At 36.8% G+C, this 23,861-nt stretch overlaps 1 protein-coding gene and 1 long non-coding RNA gene across 3 annotated transcripts; one reads left to right on the top strand and one right to left on the bottom strand.

Annotated features, from left to right (window-relative positions):
* The first annotated feature begins 8,706 nt into the window (after window positions 1-8,706).
* Window positions 8,707-10,333, top strand: LOC121331219. The gene is made up of 3 exons (XR_005951948.1): window positions 8,707-9,180; window positions 9,363-9,440; window positions 10,053-10,333. It is a non-coding gene; the product is annotated as an uncharacterized LOC121331219 (long non-coding RNA).
* Window positions 10,334-10,468: 135 nt separating this feature from the next.
* Window positions 10,469-23,729, bottom strand: LOC121331218 (protein-associating with the carboxyl-terminal domain of ezrin-like). Of its 2 annotated transcripts, none has more exons than XM_041278464.1 (14): window positions 23,473-23,729; window positions 22,713-22,900; window positions 21,752-21,937; window positions 21,219-21,332; window positions 18,840-18,896; window positions 18,416-18,518; window positions 17,996-18,107; window positions 16,125-16,202; window positions 15,664-15,803; window positions 15,285-15,469; window positions 14,747-14,918; window positions 14,367-14,537; window positions 13,574-14,253; window positions 10,469-11,635 (listed from the first exon to the last, which is right to left on the bottom strand). In XM_041278464.1, exons 2-14 carry the CDS (start codon window positions 22,875-22,877, stop codon window positions 11,573-11,575), a joined length of 2,226 nt encoding a protein of 741 aa, XP_041134398.1. In that variant the 5' UTR covers window positions 22,878-22,900; window positions 23,473-23,729; the 3' UTR covers window positions 10,469-11,572. The 2 variants fall into 2 exon arrangements, with proteins under 2 accessions (XP_041134398.1, XP_041134399.1); XM_041278465.1 differs by having other exon boundaries at window positions 23,609-23,729.
* Window positions 23,730-23,861: the final 132 nt, after the last annotated feature.

Genomic DNA, 23,861 nt, shown 5'->3' with positions numbered 1-23,861 from the left:
GAGAGTAAAAGCCATATTAGAAGTGCATTTTTATGTTGTTATGTTCTAACAGTGTGCCCTGGACTGCGTGGCCAAACAATTAATTCCCAGGGTTAGAAGGAAGTCGCTCACCTAGAAAGGCAGAGCTACAATACACTAAATCATTGACCCGGAAGGGAAACAACGTGGCAGCCGTGGATTGGAGGAGCGGTTACACTAGTTAGCCGAGGGGTCATGATTGACTGTACAAAAGGGGGCATAGCGAAGTGATTTGTTTCTTATTATGGTTAAACTGAACCGGAAGGAGAAACATGTGTTGTTATCGTGAGCGTTTTGTTTGTTTTGTAGATAATAAATATGCTGTTTGTTGTTATTTAGACAGCTAACAAGATCTGGAGCCGTTGCCAGAGGCCAGCACTAAACCCGAACAACACTGCACCTTGTTTCACAATAAACTGTATTTGCATCACGAGCACTAGAGCGCAAAAAAAAACAGGACTATTATTATTTCTGGACCAACCCATGGATTACAACAGAGCAATACACGCCACTGTGTTGCCTGTTAACATTGTTATTATTTACTGTCTTTGGGCAATTGGATTACATAATAAAATATCATTGCACCTGGATTATCGTTCTCTGGCTGTTCATTGATCACTACTGCATTCCTGCACCTGCACACAGTTAACCACTTTGCCACATACATATAGACAAATATTCAGACAGACACTTCCATATATATCCACAATCTAATACTAAAAGTAACAAAGGTAAAACAAGTATATGTCAATACAATATACAGCACTGCAGACTTTTGGTCGTCAAATGTTAGTGTAACTAACGCGTCAAAGGCACTGGCCTACTTGGTGAAAATTTGATTCTCTACAGATTGAAGTGATGAAAGATTCCAGGAAAAAAAAAAAAAACACCCTATCAAAGGTTTTCAGTCCTTTTCTCTGCCTATCCTGTGCAGTTTTCAGAATCAATGCCGCTTGTACAGAACATTGAATTTTATAACATGAGTGCGTCTAGTTCCCATTATTGTCACAAAACTTGTGACCAGTCACTGCTACTTAGAAACAGTAAAAAAGAAAATATAGCACAGTAAACAATAGCTTAAAATAAGGTTACAAAACTGGAGATGTAAGCTGCTTTATTTCGTCTGGTTTGGGTTCATGAAGTACAATATTTTTGGATGGATTTGGATACATTGCTTTTGGCACATATTGAAGACCTAAGGGTTGGCTTTAGATCAGCTTATTGATTCAATCCACCAGCACTCTCGCAAAACAAATCAGAAAAAAACAACAAAACACTTAATATCATTTGGAAATATAATTGTGATTTCTTTTTCACGAGCTACATCAAGCTACACAAAGGAATATGTAAAGAGTGCCCAATCATGTATTGTACCATTTCCCCTTTTCGAAATGCCCAATTTCAATGTCATCTCAGTGCTGCAACCCATGTACTGACCGAGGAAGACCTCTTATGATTTATCCTGAGGAACCAAGCAGCTTATGTTGCTTTGCTACTGAAACCCTGGAGGTGAGCGGTCAGCTTGGCTTCGTCTGGCGTCTGACCAATTGCGGTTGTAATGATGCGCAGAATCAACCTCAATCCATTTTCCTCCCAAGCCTGTGGATGCACAAAACCCAGTTCAGCACTTCGTATGTGTCCCCAGTCAAGATCAGCCACTTACCACAACCAGAATTTGAACCAGCAGGCTGACCAATTACATTCTCTCTACGCGGTACGAACCACTAGGAATTTACAATCTAACCTCAATTCATTTAAAAAATGGTTCAGAACTGATGTTTGTTAAATTTTGAAATACATTTGTTTTCTTTTAGGTGTTTTGTTACATTGCAATACATAAGTACTACATGGGACATGTATGCAATGATTATCTAATGGGTTGTGACTCACACTTTAATTTTGTTTGACTGAATGTACTCTGCAACATTTATCTGAACACCTTGCTTAACTGGTGCTTTTGACAGTAGGAGGGAAATAGTCAGGGCAGCTGTTTGACCACATTGCCTTCTTTGTGGTACTGTTTGAGGTGGTGGCCCATGTAATATTTGTTGTTTTCTGTGGTGAACTTCATACTGCTTCTGTTTTTATCATTACACATGGATCTAATTACAGTTTCTTTATAGCAGGTAGCAGTTGTTTTACCTTGTATGCTCAGAACAGTTGTACAGTTGAGTAAAAACAAAACAACAACAATAATAAAGATTGCAGATATACAAAGATTTACACTAACTGTGAGATCAAATTAATACTATTAGGCTTCCAAGCAAGAGACTGTGAAGCCTATTGTTATTGTTAAAGTTTTTTTTTTTTTTCTTCCCAAAACTTTAAACTGCTGCTGCTTCAAAGCTGTGTGATTGATCAGGTTCTGACTTGGCAGGTAACAAGCTGGATACATTGGCTGTCAGATGCTGTAAAAATTTTGCTGCTGCGTCCTTGCAATTGGTGCCATGACACATTTTTTGATAATACCTTTCGAAATCTTCTTCTTGGGAACTTGTTAGGTATTGTCCAGTAACAATGGGATACAAATATGTGAACATGGTGATGTTTTATAAAACAAGATGGCCGCCACTTATATGTTTACATTTGAAATTTAAACCTGTGTCAGTTGACAATCAATTTACTTGACTAACTCCAAACTTCACAAGCATCATCCTTGACACTGTAGCAATTCAACTGACTATTAAAAAAATGGTGTTGACCTGAAACCAAAATGGCTGTTTGATGCATTTTTTTTAACTAAACCCTCTTCTTCCAATAATTGCTTAAGTGTTTGGTACTGGTACTGGGGCTTGGAAGCCGTAAAACTGCCTGGCAGTTCTAGTTATCATTATTTTTTCCTAGCATTAACTTTCAGCACATTGGCTTAGGTTTTTCACTTCCGCTTATTACTTTGTGTTGAAAATGCACCTTTGTTAAGGTTACATTTCCCAATTCATAGGTTCAGCTGGTGAAAGTACAGTAAGAATTAAACCACGTTATAGATTAGCTTCTGAGAAAACTGCATTCTTTGCCGTTCCACATAAACCCCAATTCATACAGTCCCTGCCTTGGCATTGTGAGTGAAAGTCTGTTTTGCATCTAGTTGATAACAAGCTTGCTAGTAATATCTTTTTTTTTCAGTCGTTCTCTGGGCAAAATATTTTCTTAATTTCATACTTACGCACTTTTCGGTTATATCTGAACAGAATGGAAACAGGTGTTTAAAAATAAGGAACACAATTCGATATTAATGAGGAACTTCCTTGCTCTTTAAAGTAAAAAGTTGTAAACATTGGTAGGAAGTTATATCTTTGAAATTGAAAGTTTTCTGGGAATGCTTTCACAAGCCACAAAAAATATCAAACAATGACAGGACATTGACCTTTTTGTTTTTACCCACTCCAGTGTGGCTTTGGCTGTATGTTTGGGGTCATTGTCCTGCTAGAAGATAAATCTTCTCCCGTTCCAGGTTTCTTGCAGACTTCAGCAGGTTTTCCTCCAGGATTTCTCTGTACTTTGCTGCATCCATTTTGCCCTCTATCTTCACAAGCTTTCCAGGCCCTGACGCAGAGAAGCATCCCCATATCATGATGCCTCCACCACCTTGCTTCACTGTAGGGGTGGTTTTCTCAGGATGATGTGCGGTGTTAGGCTTGCGCCAAACATAGAGCTTAGCATTGAGGCCAAAAAGCTATATTCTGGTCTCATCAGAACATAGAATCTTGTTCCACTTGGTCTCAGAGTCTTCCACATACCTTCTGGCAAACTTTAGCCAAGATTTGATGTGAGTTTTTTTCAACAATGGCTTTCTTTTTGCCAGTCTCCCATAAAGGCCAGTTTTGTGAAGCACCTGGGCTATTGTTGCTGTATGCCCAGTGTCTCCCAGCTCAGCCGTGGAAGACTATAACTCCTTTAGAGTTGCCATAGGCCTCTTGGTGGCCTCCCTGACAAGTATCCTTCTCGCCCGGATAGTTTTTAAGGATGGCCTGTTCTAGACAGATTCACAGTTCTGCCATATTCTCTCAGTTTCTTAATAATGGTCTTTACTGTGCTCCGTGGGATATTTAATGCCTTGGAAATATTTTTATATCCTACCCTTGATTGGTGGTTTTGAAGAACCTTATTCCGGATTTGCTTTGACTGTTCCTTCGTCTTCATGATGTAGTTTTTGTTAGAAAATGTACTAACCAACTGTGGGACCTCCCAGAGACAGGTATATTTAACCTGAAATCATGTGAAACACCTTAATTGCACACAGGTGGACTCTATTCAACTAATGATGTGACTTCTAAAGACAACTGGTTGCACCAGAGCTTATTTACGTGTGTTATTTATGTGTGTCATAGCAACGGGGGTGAATACTTATGCAATCAATTATATATATATATATATATATATATATATATATATATATATATATATATATATATATATATATATATATATATATATCGAGTTAGTGGCTGGTAAGACCAGGTCATTGCTTAGTTTGGTGACAACTGTGTCTTTAATGCTGTTTTTTTTTTTTTTAATCACATTTGTTTCTAATTTTGGTCCATATTTCAGACCATGGTACAGGTTCTGAAGACTTGTCTGGCTGTGTTCGTCATGTCTGTTCATTTGAATAGACCCTGTTCCTGGAGAGCATTCATTCCTTACCATCCTCTGTTCTGCACATATTGAAGAACACTGTTCTGCATTGTATGGTGAGACATTTACTGCAATAAAAGTTAGGTGTTTAAGCAAGGTGACTAATGTAATGTTTCTATACAGATTAGGAGTAGCAGAAGCGGACATGCTTACTTGTCAGTCTCCAAACACACATTGTCCTCCAGTACATTAAGATCTAATATTTATTTTCCTATTGAAAACAATTAATGTACGCTACAGGATATAGCGAATGTAACTTTAATGATTTGACAAGCATTTCCTCTACCCCCTGTAGGAGAGTCAGTCTGCGTATAATGGACTTTTGTCGTTGGTGCTAGACTTGTTAGAAGGCAGTGTCTCCGTTTTGGCAGGGATTGAAATAATAGGTATGGATGAGTACCGCTGGATCATCTGCATTATACATTGGATCTGTTCCCTTGCTGTCAAATTGTATTGTATTGAAATGATTTTGCTTCCAGAAATGTATCCACCACTCAAGTATGGACTTAGTGTGCAAGGTCCAATAAGAAATATACAGGCCTGTTAAATTAATGTTCAGATAAAAAGAAAAAACAATGTTCTTGCCACATTTTGAGATGTTTTGCGCATCTTATATAACCCCTAAATGCTGTATATATTGTGCTACTAGAACCTTCTCTTTTCTTCCCCCCTCAGTGATTGAGTCTCCTGGATCTATGCTCGGTAATTTCCAATATGGACCATGCATTTCATGCTAATAATTGAAAATTTATTATCAAGTAAGTGACTTTAACAAAGTATATATCATATATATATATATATATATATATATATATATATATATATATATATTATATATATATTGATTTACTTTTTTTTTTTTGTTAAACATCTGAGAATATAAAATAGTTTAGGTGTTTTCAGACAGATTATAAAAGACCAGTCCCTGCTTGAAGAACAGCTGTGACACAAGAACATTGTTTTCAGTTTGTGTGAGGACATGCTCTTCTCCTTTCAATCCTGCATGTAGCTAGCGGAACAGACGAATCAGTCTGGAACACAGGTAAGTGCCAAATAGAATGTCATCCTCTTCGCATGAGTTCAAGCACTTTCTTTGCTATGTCATATGCACTATTTTATTGTATCATCCAGCAAAGCAGACTGGCATGAATAAAGATACGGATGCTATGTTAGACACTTTACTTTTTATACCTTTTTGATAAAATATAGGACTTGTGATTTGAGCAAAAGGATTGTGTGTTTTAAGTAGTGTAACATATGGACATTTTCTCTTGTTGGTATGTCTAACTGACCAACATTTGGTTTTGTAGAAAGTCACACAAAGTGCAGAATTCAAATTGTTCCAGAAAACAGAGAAGTTGTGTCGATTCTTTGTCAACACATTAGTACACTATGTTAAGGTAAGCCAAATGTATCTACTGTCTTCAAATATATTTAAATTCTGAGACAAATAGTAACTGCAGTACAGTATTGTGATCTTAAATAGGTATTTAAATCCTTTCTGGCCCACTCCTGTGGTCGGCTGCATCTGCTGTGTCACCAAATTTACAGGTACGTTATCTAAAGGAAAACCTCCCATTCAAATTTAGTTGTATTTCAGGGCATTTCAGTACATCGCTCAGTCTGATGGTTCACCATTAGACCAGGTGATTTGACCAAATACAAAGCTTGATGTTTTTTGGTTCCTATTGGCAAAGCACACAATCAACTACTTCCTTTGGTGAAAACCAAGTCAGGATATGAACATATATGCAAAGCCCTAATGATTATAAAGGAAGGTACAATTGAAATTGGAAAATGCTCATTGACTATTTCAGCACTAAGTAACTTTTCAAAAAGCCAACCCCACTATCACTTTTTAAATAGCTCTAGTGGCTGAAAATGTAAATAAGTCATAAAAAATGATAAGGACATAATCCAGATCAGGACTGTTTAAGTGGAGTTGTTTTTTGCAGAATGTATGAGCAATCTGCCATTTTGTGTGCATTTTTTTTCTCTCCTAGCATTCTTAGGAAGTCTGCAGTGTTGAAATAACTAAAACAACACTTGCTTAGGCGTGACAGTTTAATGATGGCGCTGAATTATTTTATGTTTTAATCTCCAGCAAGTTTCCCCCTTGTGCGTATGCCTCAAAGTTATCTGACACACACAGCAGTGCGATAAACGCTGTTATTCTAGTGGCTGTGGACCCGCTTATCATAAACTACTTTCCTTGAGACCTTTTGTTGGAAGAAGTTTTGGCTGACAGACAGCGTAAGGGTACTGTTTGTCCTTATGGGCTCTGCTCAGAAAGCTTTAACTCAGCTACGGTATTTGAATACAAAAATAAATATGAAGCCATACATTGAACCTCAACACATACAAAATATAGTAAAAAAAACTCGAACCGGCGATCTCCAGGCTATATGGCGCATCCTGCACTCTATGCAGAGTTCCTTTACTAGATGCGCCACTCGGGAGCCCCAAAAACTAGCCATTCTTTTTCAGTCTCTTCTGAGCTGTTTTCCCGTATTGCCTGTTGCTTGTCACCATCATGGATAAGCTTAAGCCTAATCTGCCACAGGAGATGCTGGGGCTCTGGTGTCAGGGTAGTCAGTTTCCTGAGGAGACTCCAAGGTAGGGACAGAGAAGCCAAAGCAACTTCCTCTTGTTTCAGTTATTCTATTTAGCCGAGGCTATTATTTAACTGACTTAATTTTCTTTGGCCAGGCAGTCCCTTTTCCATGTTCCTGTACATCCTGTACACCGCCATGTGCCACGGTATAAGCTGAAGACAAATTTCCATTTTATGTTCTGTTTAATGGACAATAAAACTTTTTTGAATTTTAAATTCCTCAGTTTCCAGCAGTGTTACACTGAACTGGCTCTTCCCATTTACTTGCCAGGGGTGATGGTGAAGGGGCAGATGCAGAGCAATGTCACTCTGCATCACCATGTCTGTGTCCATCTCTGCGCCTTCATTGAATCCGTGCCACGGGAATGCTTTCCTCCGTTGGTAAGTCTTTACACACAGAGAGACGGACAGACAGCTCTTAGAGGATCATTACTTGGTTTTTTAAGGTTTAGAAGAGAGCAATGATTCTGATGTATTTCTTTGTCAATGCAGGAGCGCTCTCTGCTGGCTGCTCTGCTTTGTCCAGACACAGAAACTTCTTACAGAATGGTAATACAATTATATTGTAGTTGTGGGTGACTTCTCGATGTAAAACGGGTTGTGAAGAACTATGTACTGTAACTGCAATTTAATTAAGGAAATAATTTATTTCCAGCTATGAGTCAGCAGAACTGTAAGCATCACATGATCATCATAAATCAGATGAAGAGTTTAAGTTTCATCAATTTAATTTTCCAGGGCCAACAACATAGTGTCATTGAATAAGCAAAGTAAGAAATGACACCAAAGAAACTACAGAATTATATATGCCCACTTGCATTAGAGTGATATGTAACACATTTCTTAAGCTTTTTATCTGAACTGTTTGGATGGAAAGTGACAATTCCAGAACTTTGTTTTGTGTTACATCTACAACGACTGCAGTTTGAGCTGTTTGTTTACAGAGAGGATACAACAGTTAAAACCTTGATACACACAGTCTGCAGTACAGCCCCAGTCAATGTGCCTGAACCCTGCCCTAGAGGGAACAAGATGGTAAATTTGCGTCTATGCCCATTTAGTTGGCAACTCAGAAACTCCCCACAAAGGTGACAATTAGTGCCAGTTAGTATGTAAAGTGGACACCTGTCATCTAGAAAACTGGGTATAGACCACCAGCATAGACATCCCACCCACAGACACCAGATGGACGCAGCAATAAATAACAAACATTTTTTAATGAACCAGAGACAAAAAGATTATGAGAGTAAAATATATATATATATATATATATGATTATATTATATATAATATATATATATATATCTATCTATCTAGATAGCTATATATCTATCTATATAGAAAGACAACAGTGAAAAGTGTCATCATTTGTGAAATAATGTAATACGTGTATGAAATGGAATAAATAAAATCCATTCAATTTGTAATGACAGATCAAGTCCTGTCCTGGAGACTGTCACACCTCTCCTTGCTGTTGAGACAAATGTTTCTGATGACTACACAACACCAGGCAGGTTAAACTGCACTGCAAAGGGAAGTGAACAAAACAGTTAAACATTCCAACTTTTTAATTTTTTTTTAAAGAATTGTTAAGTGTAGATTTTGCATATCACTAAAAAAATATTAAAATGGAGGAAATATATAAAACTATGCAAGTCGTCCTATCATGAACTGATTCCTATGATCAATACTGTACTTTAATAGCAAATCCAATAATGTGTCTTAAAATTCAGGTTGAATTTGCAGAAACACTCTCTCCAACTAAGGTAGAAAAGGTATAACTTTCACAGCACATTCTTCCAAAAGCGCTGCCCCCAGACTTGAGGAAGCAGGTTGTAGATGACATCATGACGTCAGCAGGAGCAGTCTGCAGAAGATGGCTGGAAGGCAGGTCCACGCTGGTAGAACTTGAGCAAGTGAGGACTTTTATTAAGATGTTCTTAATTTTGCAGGACTGCATTAGATTAGATATTTTGCTGTGTAATATAAGAAAGCAGCCATTACCAGCAACAGTATTTGATCTCGCAGTAATTAATTCAAGTGTAATAATAGTGATGTGCTGTAAAATATAAATAACTCATGCACTTTACTGTGACAGAACACAGTCCTGTCTGCCATGCTGTGTGTGTGCAGTGGAGCTGTTGAGGGAAAGACCCTGGTGTTTGTGATCAATAAAGTAAGAGTTTCCTCATAATAATATATTTAAGACTTTCATGTATGCCACAGGGTTGATGTAGAAAATAGTCTATGGCTATATTGCTTGTGTTTAACACTGACCCTTTTCATTATAAATAATGAAAGAACAGATTCATTTATTATCCTTTATTAAAATTTGGTTTTCCTTTCTCCAAAAAAATGGTTGCAGTAGAAAATGAGGATGCACAAGTGGAGTGATAAAATCAGAAAGGTCTGTTGTAGAAACGGTTAATGTGCTGTACGTTTCCAGTCCATTTACAGGTATGTATACAGCTTATACAGAAATTGTTTCCAAAAGTTATAAATTTATAAATTAAAAAAAATTGTGGACCAGGTTACCACATGCTAATCCACATGTTCAACTTGAAGCTTTACCTCAGAAAACAAAGAACAACCATACTACTCTCCAGCAAATGGTGTTTGAAGTAAACGTACTGTAGCATACTACAGTATCTGATGCTTTTCAAATCCCAAGATATTGCAGTGGGTATTTGCAAATAACAACATAATCATTTATCCACTGTGAAGCTGCCATATCTATGTATTTGTGAATAAATGTCACGGTTGTTTTTTTATTCCTTTCCTGTCTCAGCCCTACTAGAAGCGAGCTTGACAGGAGACCCTTTAAGAAGAGGAGTTTGAGAAGGTGCTGCATACAGCAGAACATGCTTTGAAAACGCTGCAGGCACTGTTTCAGCAGACTCCAGCCCCAAACTGGACGGCAGCCAGATTACAGTGGCTTGCAACACAGACACAGTTTAAACAACTGCAAATTGCAAGGATTGTAGTGAATCTTGCACAGAAACTCTAAGTCATTTTTAAGTGTTCCCACATTGAAATAAATTGTACTTTTATTTTCTTCTTTTAATTACATAAAAAAATACAACTTTAATACAACTAGTTGTGTTTACAATAGTTTTGTTGAACAGAAGTGCAAAATGTTACAGCAAGCACCTTACTGTTTATTTATATGCATTTGTTTTTAGATTCTGCAATAAATTAATGTATCTCTTGTTTAACAGTTGCATCTAAAACGTGTATTTTTTTCTTGGTACACTGTATGATTAGATTATTATGTTGTGCTGCTTGTTTTTTTTTTCTTTTTTTAATAATAATTACAAATGTCAGGGAACAAATCCTAGAATGATATTGTAGTGGATACTAATACTGTTTACGTGGTTGGAAACCAGTTGCTGTATTGTAGGGGAGCTAACATTATTAATCAGTTTACTACAGAAATAAAAGCATGGTTCCCAGTAAGAAGAACTGATGGCAAGTTTAACCATTTAAGTTTAAAGTATGTATGAAATAGTTTTAGGGGCTTTTCATACCCAGTTTTAACAAAAAAATTATTATTTTGAACCCGCTCACAAAAAGGACAGAACTGTAAAAAAAAAGTTGAATGGACCTATTCTATATACAATCTTTAAATAGCAAGCATTTGTTTTTTTAGTTCCACATCAATTCAAAGGTAGAATCATTTATTCCATCAACAGTAAACATGAATAAATTATAGAGGGACATCTCTCCAAGTTAAAAATATACAGTCATTCTTTTTTTCACTAGAGCTTGTTCTATGATTAATGCAAATGAAATAATATGGCACAAAAAACATAAAGCTCATACATAACTATGTTACAATAATAGCTCTTTTTTCACCACTGGTTCTAAAGTTCCACTCCAGCATTACCATTTTGAAACACCCTAAAAGCCACCAACATTAGATATTGTTGAATTGTCTTTATCCTATTTTCAGTAGATAAATATCCAAATTTAAAGTGATCAGACTCAATGGGTCAACAGACCTGTCTGGCACAGATTATATTAATTAAAAAAAGTGAGCACTTTAAAAACATTACAATTTGGCCTAAAACTTAATACACTCACTATCAAATCCATCTTGAGATTTAAGTTCCTGATATTAACAAAGAGAAATGAGACGCTTTCTTTCTATGGAAAGATTATCTGTTACTGTGCACTAACATGGCCCGTGTGCAGCAGCAGCTCAGTGAGTGAAAGAATTGCAACTGTAAGCATTATGAAGCGGTATGTCTTAAAGTGCAATGTTGTGGCTCTGAGTAGGACTTCATGTACTGTATGGCGTACATACTCTCACCAGTTGTTCTCATCTTCCCAGTTTAGGTCATCATGGTCTCCCCATCCTGCAGCATCTGTCTGCAAAAATAAATAAGCAAAACATAAATTGCATTAAATAAAGGGATCAGCTCTCATTTTAGCTTATAATAATGCAAATGGATTAGGAGCTAATTTTAACCAAGTTAATGTACACCTGTATGTGTGTGTGTGTGTACAGACACACACACACACACACTTCTAAGCGAAAGTTTGGGCACCCCTGGAAAAAATGTATGTTACATTGAATCTTTCAGTGAACAGAAGTCGACCTGACCTCTCCATGGTACAAAGTTAAACATGACACCTTTCTGAAAATTTTAATACAGGATTACTATTTATTTGCATTTATTACAGATTCAAAATAATAAAAAAAAGTGAACATGGTGAGTGCAAAAGTTTGGGCACCCTTTTGGATCATTCTTAAAAAGATGATCACTAAGGCCCAGAAAGTTTGATTCACTCGTTCGGGCTTCAATTAGTCAGGTGAAGTCAATTCCAGTGTTGAACTATTACTCTGAAGTAAATTCATACCTTCTAATCTGTCAGATTGTGATGGTTGTTCTGCTTGGTTTCAACAACCATGGGCTCTTCTAAGCAGATGTCTGATGACTTGAAAATGAAGATAATTGACTTTCACAAAACAGGAGAAGGCTATAAAAAAAACTCTCTTAACGCCTCCAGCTAGCAGTTTCAACTGTCAGAAACACTGTCAAGAAATGGAAGTTAAATGGAATGGTTAAAGTCAAGGTACGATCTGCAAGACCAAGAAAAATATCACATAGACTTGCCCGAAAACTGGTCAGATCTACACAACAGAAACTGCAAAGGACCTGTTTAGCTGACAATGGAGTAGTTGTTCACAGGTTCACAGTACAGTGTACCTTACATAACAAGGACCTGCATGGGAGAGTTGTCAGAAGGAAGCCTTTTCTACGACCTCATCACAAAAGTCAGCATCTAAAGTATGCAAAAGAAAACCTTGACAAGCCTGAAGCTTTTTGGAACAATGTGCTTTGGACTGATGAAATGAGAATCAAACTGTTTGGCCACAACCAAAGAAGGTATGTTTGGAGAAAAAAGGGTGAAGCATTTCAAGAAAAGAACACCTTGCCAACTGTTAAGCATAGGTGTGGCTCTATTATGCTTTGGGGTTGTGTGGCAGCCAGCGGAACCAGAAATACTGCAGGGATGGAAAGAACAATAGATTCAACTAAATATCAACAAATCCTAGAAGCTAATGTCCTAAAGTCAGTCAGGACACTGAAGCTGAAAAGAGGTTGGATATTTCAGCAAGACAATGATCCAAAACATACCTCAAAATCAACCATGAAATATTTACAAGAAAGAAGGAGAAAGTTTTTGGAATGGCCATCACAGTCCCCAGACTTGAATATTATTGAAAATCTGTGGAGAGATCTCAAACATGTAGTGCATGCAAGGAGACCTAAGAATCTTTCTGGGATGGAAGAGTTCTGCAAGGAAGAGTGGGAAAAAAATTCCAAAGAATGGAAAGAATAGAAAGACACTTAGCTGGCTACAGGAAACATTTGGAAGCAGTTATATCTGCCAAAGGAGGCGTTAACAAGTACTAAGTGATAGGGTGTCCAAACTTTTGCACGCGCCATGTTCACTTTTGTTTATTATTTTGAATCTGTAATAAATGCAAATAAATAGTAATCCTGTATTAAAATTTGCAGAAAGGTGTCATGTTTAACTTTGTACCATGTAGAGGTCTGGTCAACTTCTGTTCACTGAAAGATTCATTGTAACATACATTTTTACCAGGGGTGCCCAAACTTTGCATACAACTGGTGTGTGTGTGTGTGTGTGTGTAATATATATATATATATATATATATATATATATATATATAAAATGAAATGCAGTAATGGCTAAAACTCGTTGAGATTAGCAATACAATAGTCATATATTGTATCAAATTTACTCTACTCACTAGACAGCATACATAAAACTTACTTCAGTCAAATCAGCAGCAAACTTTGATGCAAGCATGTTTAGTGATGTATCACTCTCTGCTGGTGCTGTCCTTTCAGGTATAACCAACAACGCTGCAGAAGACAATTTAATATCTGGAATCATGTCCGCAAAGAAGTCCAGTTCAGGATCTTTCTCTGGCTTCTTTTTTATGTCTATTGTGAATTCTTCTCCTAAACCAGCACCTGAAGTTTTTTTTGCTAGATGTGGCTTTATGGGGAGCTGTTGTGCCTCCAGTGGTGAAACCTGATTCTTGTTCCAGCCATTGGTCCCGGAATCTAGTGTGTTCTCAGATCTCGTTTTTTGTGCCGAACTGAGCTTCAGGGTACTGGACTGCCTTGTGGGTTCGGAAGATTGGCCGATTTCACTTGTTGCGTCTAATGTTAACGTAAAAGTAGAAAGATTGTCTGTATTTTCTGAAACCTCGCTATAAGTTTCAAAGTCATCCCAAGGTTCAGCTTCGCTGATTTGGTTGCTACCTCTTATCTGGCTTTCTTCAGAACAAACATGTATTTCTACAATTTTCTCTTTCTCTGTCTCTTCGGCATCACTCCAGTCTGGCCATTCTTCCACAGTCCTAGCAATCTTTTGCACATCCTCCTTGCCAACAGCACTTTTGTCAGTATAACTGTTTAACAACAACTTCATATCAGGTTTCCTACCTGTTGAGGGAATAAAAAAAAACAAACTGACATTCAGTTTTTAATGAGCCCTGTAGTGAAACAAAGGAGGGCAGACAAAATGAGATAGACTATTTGAATAGGAATACACCTACCGGTTTTAGCATGCACTTGAAGATGTGCAGACTGCTCTGTTTGCTCCAGGGAAGCCACGTTTCCCAGGACTAGCTTTTTTGGTTCAGATGGTTTTGAATGTAGCTTCCTGGTGTTTTTTGATGGCTGGGACACCAGTGTTTTGAAGCTATTAATAACATGAACTGGAGAGCCTTCATTAAAAAAAAAAAAGGATCTTGTTAAACACAAGAATCCGCATGTGTCTATTTCAAAAATATATTTTTAGTTTAATTACAGAAGGTGCTTTATGACAGCATTGGAAGCCTCTATTTTTACACAATGCAAGTACAAGTCATAAGAATCTGAATTTTAGCATGCCCACAGTCATACACTGGGACTGATCCTAGTTAGGGTCCCTTACTTTCAGGTGTGACATCTGTTGACTTGGTGAAGCTGGGTGTTGTACTTTTGAAGACCTTTGTTCTTCCTCCACCGACTACTACCTCAGCACCAAGTAAGGGTACTAGAACTGCCAAGCTCTGGAGGCTCATAGCAACAAGGCAATCATTAGTGTCTCTCATGCCAAGTAACACCTGTAAAAGACAGTGGAATAGTTAACAGGCTTGTAAATAACAGCGTTTTAAAATTCTAAAAAATTACGTTGAACATATTCCCAAAAATCACTTGCTGATATTTATCCCCTTATAATGAATTTTCTAAACTAGCAATGCCGTTTTCTTTTCGGCCTTTCTCTTTCATCTGTTTATGAAAAGCTTTGGCAGGCTTCTTAGGCTAATTTTAATTAAAGATATTTTGCAATTACACACAGTAAATATAATACAAATAATTTTGATTATATTGAATGCATTACTTTAAAAACTGTATTTAAATAATCACACTGTAACTAGAAAACAAACAATAAAACAAATATTAAAAAAACAAAAAAACAAAAAACAAACCTGAGGTAGTATCTGGTTCTTAAGGTCATCATGTGAAAAAAGTTCAGCATATAATTCAATGTGGGATAGCAACGCAATCCTAACATGCTCCTCGTGAACTTTAAAGAGTTTCAGCAGCTGGGGGATTACATGTTTACGGTAAAGAGACACTGACAGGAGGCTATCCTGGCTGTTACCAACTGGATCTGTTTAAAACAAAAATGTGATCAAGATATTTTTCAAGATATGTTTATTTTTAATTTGTCTAATTGTAGTTAATAACAAAACAATAACAAACTATTGTAGGTTTACCATGGCATGCAATGCACTCTAAATTAGCTACAGTATGAATAGTTACATATTACAATGATCATTATGTGAATGTGCTTATTAAATGCACCTTTCTTTGGCAAGAGGAGATGAGGAAGGAAACCTTTAACTGCTATAGGCTCTGCAAATACCAACGGATTCAACAGCTTATGGACAAGTCGAGTAGCAATCAGCTCCTCAGGCAGTGTCTGAACTCTGTCCAGGAGAAATCTGCAAGGGTAATAATCCATGGCTTTACATAGGTAATTGCTTGCTTTGTCCGCTCTTTCATATGAGTGGACTGGAGAAATAAAACCTTCAAACAACTTTAATATCTAGTCGTTAGAAGTTCAGGAGTTTTTATCAGCTGATACGCAAAGGGGCAAGTTAACTTTTAAATGTTTTGTATGGGGGTACAATTTAAACAGTAGGCTCAAAAAGACAACAAGGCCATTCTGTTGCTGGGCATGGATCCCAGACTTCCAACTGTGCTGCAGACGATCCAAACCCTGTGTACAGCATTTTAATTAAACAAATGTATTGTTCACTTACTTGAAAAATTCATTCTTTTCCTCTTCAGTTTTTAAAGTCAAGCTCTTCAGGAAGTTCATGACTTCCAAGAATTCATTCCTATTTGTATTAAAACATTTACGTTAATAACAACTCTTGCTTTGCTTTCCTTTGCATTATTCTCTCACCATGTATTCTACTTTCACTAATCTTTACAGCTACATAATTGTCGTTTTACTATACCAGGGTTCCTCAGTTGACAGCCCCTGAGAGCCTTCCTTTTGGCCTGTCCCGCGTCAGCTGTCTTTCATTACAAAAGCTGAAATTGCTCATAGGCAAGATTGTATTATCGCCGCTATCTACAGGGTATTTGTGTCCCCTAACAAGCGTTTTTTTTGGGGGGGGGCAACCTAATCAGGAACAAGTCAGCGGATTGGCCAGCTTTCATTCTGATTTCATGTTGGAATGCGTCACAAATCTCCGCCTATTTAGCTTAGTGTTAGTGCAATATGAAAACAGCGGTATGGAGTAATATTATTTTCTTTAGTGCGGAGAAACTACCTGAATATTCTTACAAACACTGCTGCACATTAATTTGAAGGCAATATGCCACGTCTGTGTCTAAAATGGCAAGTGATATGTGGTATTTACACAACATCAACAAAGTGATGCTTCAGATTTGGCAAGTGAGTCAGAATTGGGAGACAGATGCAGGTAATACACATCACTCGAAAATGCTGCACACTTTCCAGACACTGGCCAAACTAGCAAGGGAAATGTTACATATAGTGATCAACGTTTTGTTTTGTTGTGATCCTGTTTTCTGTTATGAGGAAAGAATAAACAAAAACCAAAATGATGGGTTTTTTTTTTGTTTTTTTTTGTGCAATGCCCCCTTTTCCACCTTTATTTCTTGAAGAGTTTAAGTTCAATTTGACAGTTTACACTTGTGTGCACAGCTTTGAAAAAATAAAAAATAATAATCAGTAATGCTATTACTTTATGAAAATGTGTCATTTGCCACTTTGTTTATTGCAAAGAAACTACAATGGCAAGGACAGAAAGAAAGAAAAACTCAAAATCTATTTCCACACATAGTAATGGGGAGTGTCAGATTTGATCTTATTGCTGGTGTTTCTTCATACCTCCATGAGTGATACAGTCATGATGCCCACCACGTTTCACAGAGAAGTCTGTCAAGCAGTATTCAATCAAGGAATCCGTGACCATGTGTCTTAATCACAGCCTTACTGACAAGCAACCAAGTAAACATCCGATAATGATAGCAAGGCGACATTTGAGCAACGGTTTCTGAAGGACCCCTAAACTGGTTATTAATCAACCTCAGAGCGATCACTAATTGACGTGCTTTCATTAGATAACTTGAATGCTTGCTATGCACTCATTTTCAGAACATTTTCTAGTTTTAATAAAATTAAAATATAACATGCTGTTTTAATAGCATTACAGTGGGATTTGTTTAATTATTTGTTTACAAGATGTTTAAATATTGTCTGAAAAATATCAGGAAAAAATACATTTGCTTTCTATTTTTATTATTAAATGGCAATCAGACATTGTATCATTGTTAGTAGTTATTTCTGACATGTATAAGTTGATTGGTGCAAGTGCAGTGTTGCAAAGTTCTATTCTGTTTGAAAAGTGTGATTCGATAGTTAGCTTTTCATGGCCATTTAAACAACCCCCCACCAGTACTCAAATCTTGAATGCCCTGTGCCCCTCCCCCAAAGTTTTGGACATTGCCTTCTCTGGCCTGCCAGAGAATGTAATTGAGTACCCCTGTACTATACTGTTGTATGTATAATGTATGCAGCCTTTTGACTTTTATTGTTATTGTGTTTTGCTGTAGATTATACTGCTAAAACTAAAAAGATGTGCAAAAATCGGCTTACCTGAAAAATTCATGGGACAACAGGCTGCAAAGGGGTAACCGAGCTGAAGGATCTGGGTTCAGAAAGTTACTCTGAAGGGTGCACTGGAAACCTGTTGTCAGCTCTTCAGAAACTACATAATTGATCATAAAAATGAGCTTGGTTAGTTCATTATATAAAAGGAAGCTACATGTGTTCTGAAACCAACGTCTAATACTATGTGATCCAATCAGCACTGTCAATTGTCTGATATAATAGTTGAAATTTACAAGCTTATTATTAGTTTGATAGGTTTGAACTACTGTTAAAAAATAGATGTTGGTAACATACATATCCCTGCCAAAGATATAAACATAAATGTAAAGTTTAATCAGATTTGTGTCAGCAGTTTTGAAACCAGATGAAGGTAAAAAAAAAAAAAAAAAAAGCAACTTAACTCACCATAATCACTCAGCATTGACAGAAAGTCTTCCACCATTCTTGCAAAAGAATAGGCATCTCGAGCATGTCCATTTTTGTCCGGCAGAGTCTTAAAGCCTTCAGCCTAATTTAACATAGACTATCATTTAGAATGTACATATGAACAACTCCATTACAACAATGCCATTGACATTACATACTGCATTACCTTTTAAACACCCACAAGAGGGTTGCTTTGTTAGAATATATACTCTATTTTATTCAATTGTACCTTAAGGAAAGAAAATGAGCCTGGGAAAATTGTCAGCATTACTTGAAAATCTGAATTAAAAGGAATTAACAACAACAACAACAATAATAATAATGTAGGTTCTCCCTTTTAGCAAAGACTCAGCTAAAAGGTCAAAGAAGTTACATGTTTAAGTCTCAATTAAAGACAACATACCTTTTCCTCAGGTGGAACAGCATTTTGTTCTCTCACAGTCCGAATGTTGGTTAGGAACTGACAAAATAATCAGAAAGACCATGTCATTTGGATGCTAATTTCAAGTAAACTGATAATATACTGCAAATTGTGTATATTATATGTTTTACATTTCTCAAGAGAATGAGAGCCTCTCACAACTAGTGGCAACGAGTTTCAAAGTTTAGGAGCACTTGCAGAGAAACTCAGACCTCCCAGAGTGACAAACCTGGGCAAGGGAGCCAGCAGCTCTGGGCTTGAAGAGCACAGCTGACATGTAGGGATGCAGCAAGTCCGATAAATATTTAGGGCAAGTTCCCCGGACAGCCTTGAAGGTCAAGAGTTTTCAAGACAGATGTAATATGTTCAGTTAGTTTTGTACTTCTCAGTATTCTTGCAGCAGCAGCTAATATGGTACTGTAGCTTTAATTAGAAGACCGATGCGCACAGTGAAGGTGCTTCTCACTACTTGCTTTAGGTTGTGTCTTTGGATGACCTTCTTCAGATTGGGTTCGGGTTAACACTAGAACGACCAAGGTGGTCATTTTGACCCTTTTTGGAATTTTAATTTAAATTGCTGTGCATGTGTTTAAGATAAGGAGCTGTGCTTTCCTGACTTTTCCTAAACATATGTACTAATTCCCCTGACAAAGAAAGAATCGCATTGCTGCAAAAATTAGTGAGATGAAATACTGTCATACCTATTCCGACCAGGCACGGTCAAATTGACCGATACATATTAAAACAATTAAATGTTGCGTTATTATTTGTGTTTATCAGTCAGGACTTGCAATATATCGCTGAAGAAGCAGGACAGAAAAGAATGTTTGGAATTACTGTAAATTTTATGAGATTCTTATGCAAAGACGGACAATGCATATTTTAAAAAGCACAGTATCTGTGTGATTTGTGCCAGCACTTAAGATTTTTTCGAGCTGAGCTGAGCCATAATCGTGAAACTCTGGCCTCGCAAGATATCTGGTACTGGCTCAGTGCTGAGCAAGGCTGGGGGCAGGGTTAACTCGTACTGTCCGAAACAATAAAGTCTAACAAAAGATTTCACAGGTATTGAGAAACACGGGACTAAACCACAGCGCGAAACAGTGTTGTGAAAAAATAAAAAAAATAAAAACAGGATTATAAAAAAATAAAGATCATAACAATAAAGCGAATCAGACAGCAAAAAAAGTAAATATTATGATTTCATAGATGCAGTTCTTGGTCACAGAACTGCAACGACCGATATGACCATTTTTTAAAAATACCGTATAGTAACACTGCATGTATAAAAACAAGCTGTAAAGAAAAGTGTCTTTAAATATGTTACGTTTAGATTTTCAATATTTGCTTGTATCATTCATAGATTGATCTAGTTATTGAGGACTTTAGGGTCCAAATTGTGTTTCTTAAGCATAGGCTTTACCACAGCTAACTTAAGTGCTGAAGGAATGACAACAGAGGAAAGTGAACCATTTATAATTTTTTAAATGTGGGTATTAATAACACCAAGAACATCTTAATAGTTTTGTAGGAATAGGACTGCAAGGTAGTCAAAAAAAAAAAAAAACATAGTAGCCTTAATAGATGAAGTTGGTAAAATTGTGCTGGAGACCTCCTTAATAGAAGGTGTCTGTGGTATCTCATTAATGATGGCTAGTATTTTATTTTTAAAGAAATGTAAGAAGTCACTGCAGGTGTGAGAGGAGCCAATGTCAACAACAGGGCTATTAGGAGAAGGGCTAATTAATTTATATAGGTTAATAAAAATAACTCTAAGATTATTTGTTTTAATTAAATTAGAGTAATATGTTGATCTAGCCAATGTCTGTTTGCAATTATTGTTCTTTTAAATATGTTATAAATTATGTTTCCATGACTTCATATTAGCTCAGTAAAATAATACATGTAGCATAATGCATTCTGTTAACGGTAAAGGCATATTTTATGTAAGGACTGGGAATCGCCAACCTGCTTAATTGTGTTAAACTGTATTACAGTATGCTGCAGTTTTAATAGACCATATGTGTTTTTGTTTCTCATATATATATGATATACTTTGATATACACACACACACACACAGAATGATTAGAAGGTAAGTTTACCACACCAACACACCATACCACTGATGTGGCAAACTTTCTAATCACCCTGTATATACAGGATTTCAGCAGTAGTATTGCATAACAGACCATCATCAACACATAAAATGATTTTTTATTAATCATGAAACTTGTCTCGTAAGTTTTAAAATTACTGAAGAACATGTACATTGTATTAGTACAGATGTGCAAGAGCTGGTTCAGCTGGCTGTAGTATGTGTTCATTATATCAAATATGTATTACAATAACCAATGTCTCACCTCAGGTGAAGCTTCTGAGAATTTGCAAACTGTCTCCATTCCTCCAAGCTTCCAGTGGCCATCTTCACTCACAAAGACTGATGAGATGCACACATTATTGTGACTTGATTTTCCCTGCAATTAAAAAAAAAGAAAGAAATGCCATGGTAATATTGCAGTTAACAGTTAATACTAGTTCGATTAGATACACAAGCATAAAGTTATATTTTCCACAGTTTATTAATTACATCCGTATATCTGTATATTTGTAAAATTGAAAACACTACAATACCAAGCTTTTGTCAGTTTTGTAAAATTCCAGTAAACAGTCTGAATCAAATGTGTTTTTTTTTTGGACAGTTTCTTTGTAGTTGCTGATACCATTTTATCTTTATTGCACAACATTTTAAAATTCAGCAAACTGTAAAGTTTTCTCTTTATACTGTAAGCAGAAATGTTGCATTTTAAAAAAAACATGAACAGCATTAGACAAAAAAAGGCCCTAAAAACACCAAACCCACAATGAACCCACAATTTTGATAAAAGGTTCTCACTCGGTCATGAAGGAAGATTAGCGCTTGTAATATGTCGTAGATCCCGGCACAGATTTCTTCTGCAGAGAGGATCTCAAGCACCAGCTCCAGGGGCTGAACACGCTCCGTCACCAAGTGGATCCTGTCAGCTACAACTGTACAGGACAAGAAGCGCAGCAGGCAGGGGTGGCGCAGAGTTTTCAGATGCTGCAATACAACACCAACAATGAAACAAAAGAAAAGTTCTACTGAACAAACATTCTGTAAACCCCTACCATACTGATTTTGATAATCATTGATGAATGTTTTTTTGGACTGAATTAATGGTTTAAAATGCAAACTTTTCAGCCTTCTCTGTATTTCACAATTTTAAGATAGATAGAACACTCAATCATGGGTAAATAGCAGTGTGTCACTATTAAATAGCAAGATACCTACAGTCAGTTAGCTGCTTATAAATCAGGTAACTGACATCTACTTTAACATTCTGGGATCAGTAAATTCAGATTTACTGCTGACAGAAAATGTGTTCCTGCTGTGTATTACAGCTATTGAAAATACCACTTCACAACAATGAATTCAAAATGAAATGTGGTTCAGTTTATAAATGTTGACTGTCGGCTAACAAACGTCATGTGCTGTAACCACCCGCAGCAACAGGCCACGCTCTGTTTGAGGCTCCGAAGATCAATAATACCTCACAGGATTCCATGTCCAGGCATGCCCAAGCTGACCCTACTTCATACAATTGATCAAAAAGGGTGGTCAGGTCAGGATTGGGGCAGGGACATTGTATGAAGAAAAGGACCAAGAAATATAACAATTCTAGTTAACTATTAAATCCTCACTTGTTTGAGTTACATTTACAGGACTAAATTGTGGCTTGTTCTTTTTCTCTGGCATCATCTTAGTGCTTGGACAAACTGACTAGCTGGTTACAGGCAAGTTTTATAGTGACTTTAATGCAAGACTATGTTCTTACCTTGGCAGCTTTATTGACTTTATCCTCATTTTCCTGCTTGTATACAAAGACTGAGGCGAGCTTTCCATCCTCTAAGACAGCAGGGTGGATTGTGAGTCCAGATGGCAGTGTCAGAAGGGGCTCTTCCAGAGTGCAACTCTTAAGAGCACTGCTCTCTGAACCCATTTCACTAGCAACACAGCACGTTGCTATCGAATAGAAAACGGAACAGAAACGGTACAGTATTAACACAGGAACCACTTCAAGGCTGCAACTTGGAAAAGTGCTGATCAAACAAATAAATAAATAAATAAAATACACAAAACAAGGCTGTGACCTTTCCAGTATATTGAGCCCAGCAGCGCTACACTAGAGCGTAGGCACTCAACTGAGTAAATTGCACTATTCAAAGTGACATTGTTGTGTGGAAAATTACATGACTTTAGTCAGATAATCACAACTTGTGATTGTAAACCTCTGAAACGTGTAAGGGCAAAAAGAGCGACAGAACAAACACCAAGAAAATGAAATAAAAACAAGCAAGCATTACAGTATTTGTACGGGTTCTTCCAATTGAATTTGTTAGGAACTAAAAGTGAACATTATATTTTCGCTCGTCTGGCCAGTGGCCACCTAACTGAGGAACGCCGTGCACACCACACATTTTTACTGACTTCTATCAAGTGATACATACCAACCTACAAATCTGCTGTCGGATGCACATAATTGCAATTGAAGGAATTTATATATTTTTGTTAAGGTAACATGGAATCACAATTACCTCAGTGTTTAGTTTAATATTTTTTTTTATTTTTTTTTTACTGATCCGAACTTTGGTCGCGCTGCACGGTTTTGCTCTTCCGGGAGCTTTTCTTTAGTTGATGGTTTTGTAGTTTGTAAATAATTTCGATACTTACATTTCTATATACATCAAAAATATATTAGGTTATAACATGTGAGTTGGTTTCATTTTTGTTTTGAAAGCTGCTGTAACACTGTTCTCCTTCGCTAGATCTTCCTGTGTCTTGACTCTAAACACCGGCCCTTCCTGTCAGGGGTTTGGAATAAACCAACGCAAGAAGAGGTGCGATCTATGCATATAATATTGTCTTCTTTTTCAGCTAAACGAAAACGTTGGCCATCAAATGCTTTGATAATAATACGTTTGTA

The sequence above is a fragment of the Polyodon spathula genome, chromosome 18 (assembly GCF_017654505.1).
Source record: "Polyodon spathula isolate WHYD16114869_AA chromosome 18, ASM1765450v1, whole genome shotgun sequence".
NCBI classification, from domain to species: Eukaryota; Metazoa; Chordata; class Actinopteri; order Acipenseriformes; family Polyodontidae; genus Polyodon; species Polyodon spathula.
Note: the sequence above shows the minus strand (reverse complement) of the source record. Positions and strands in the feature narration are given on the sequence as shown.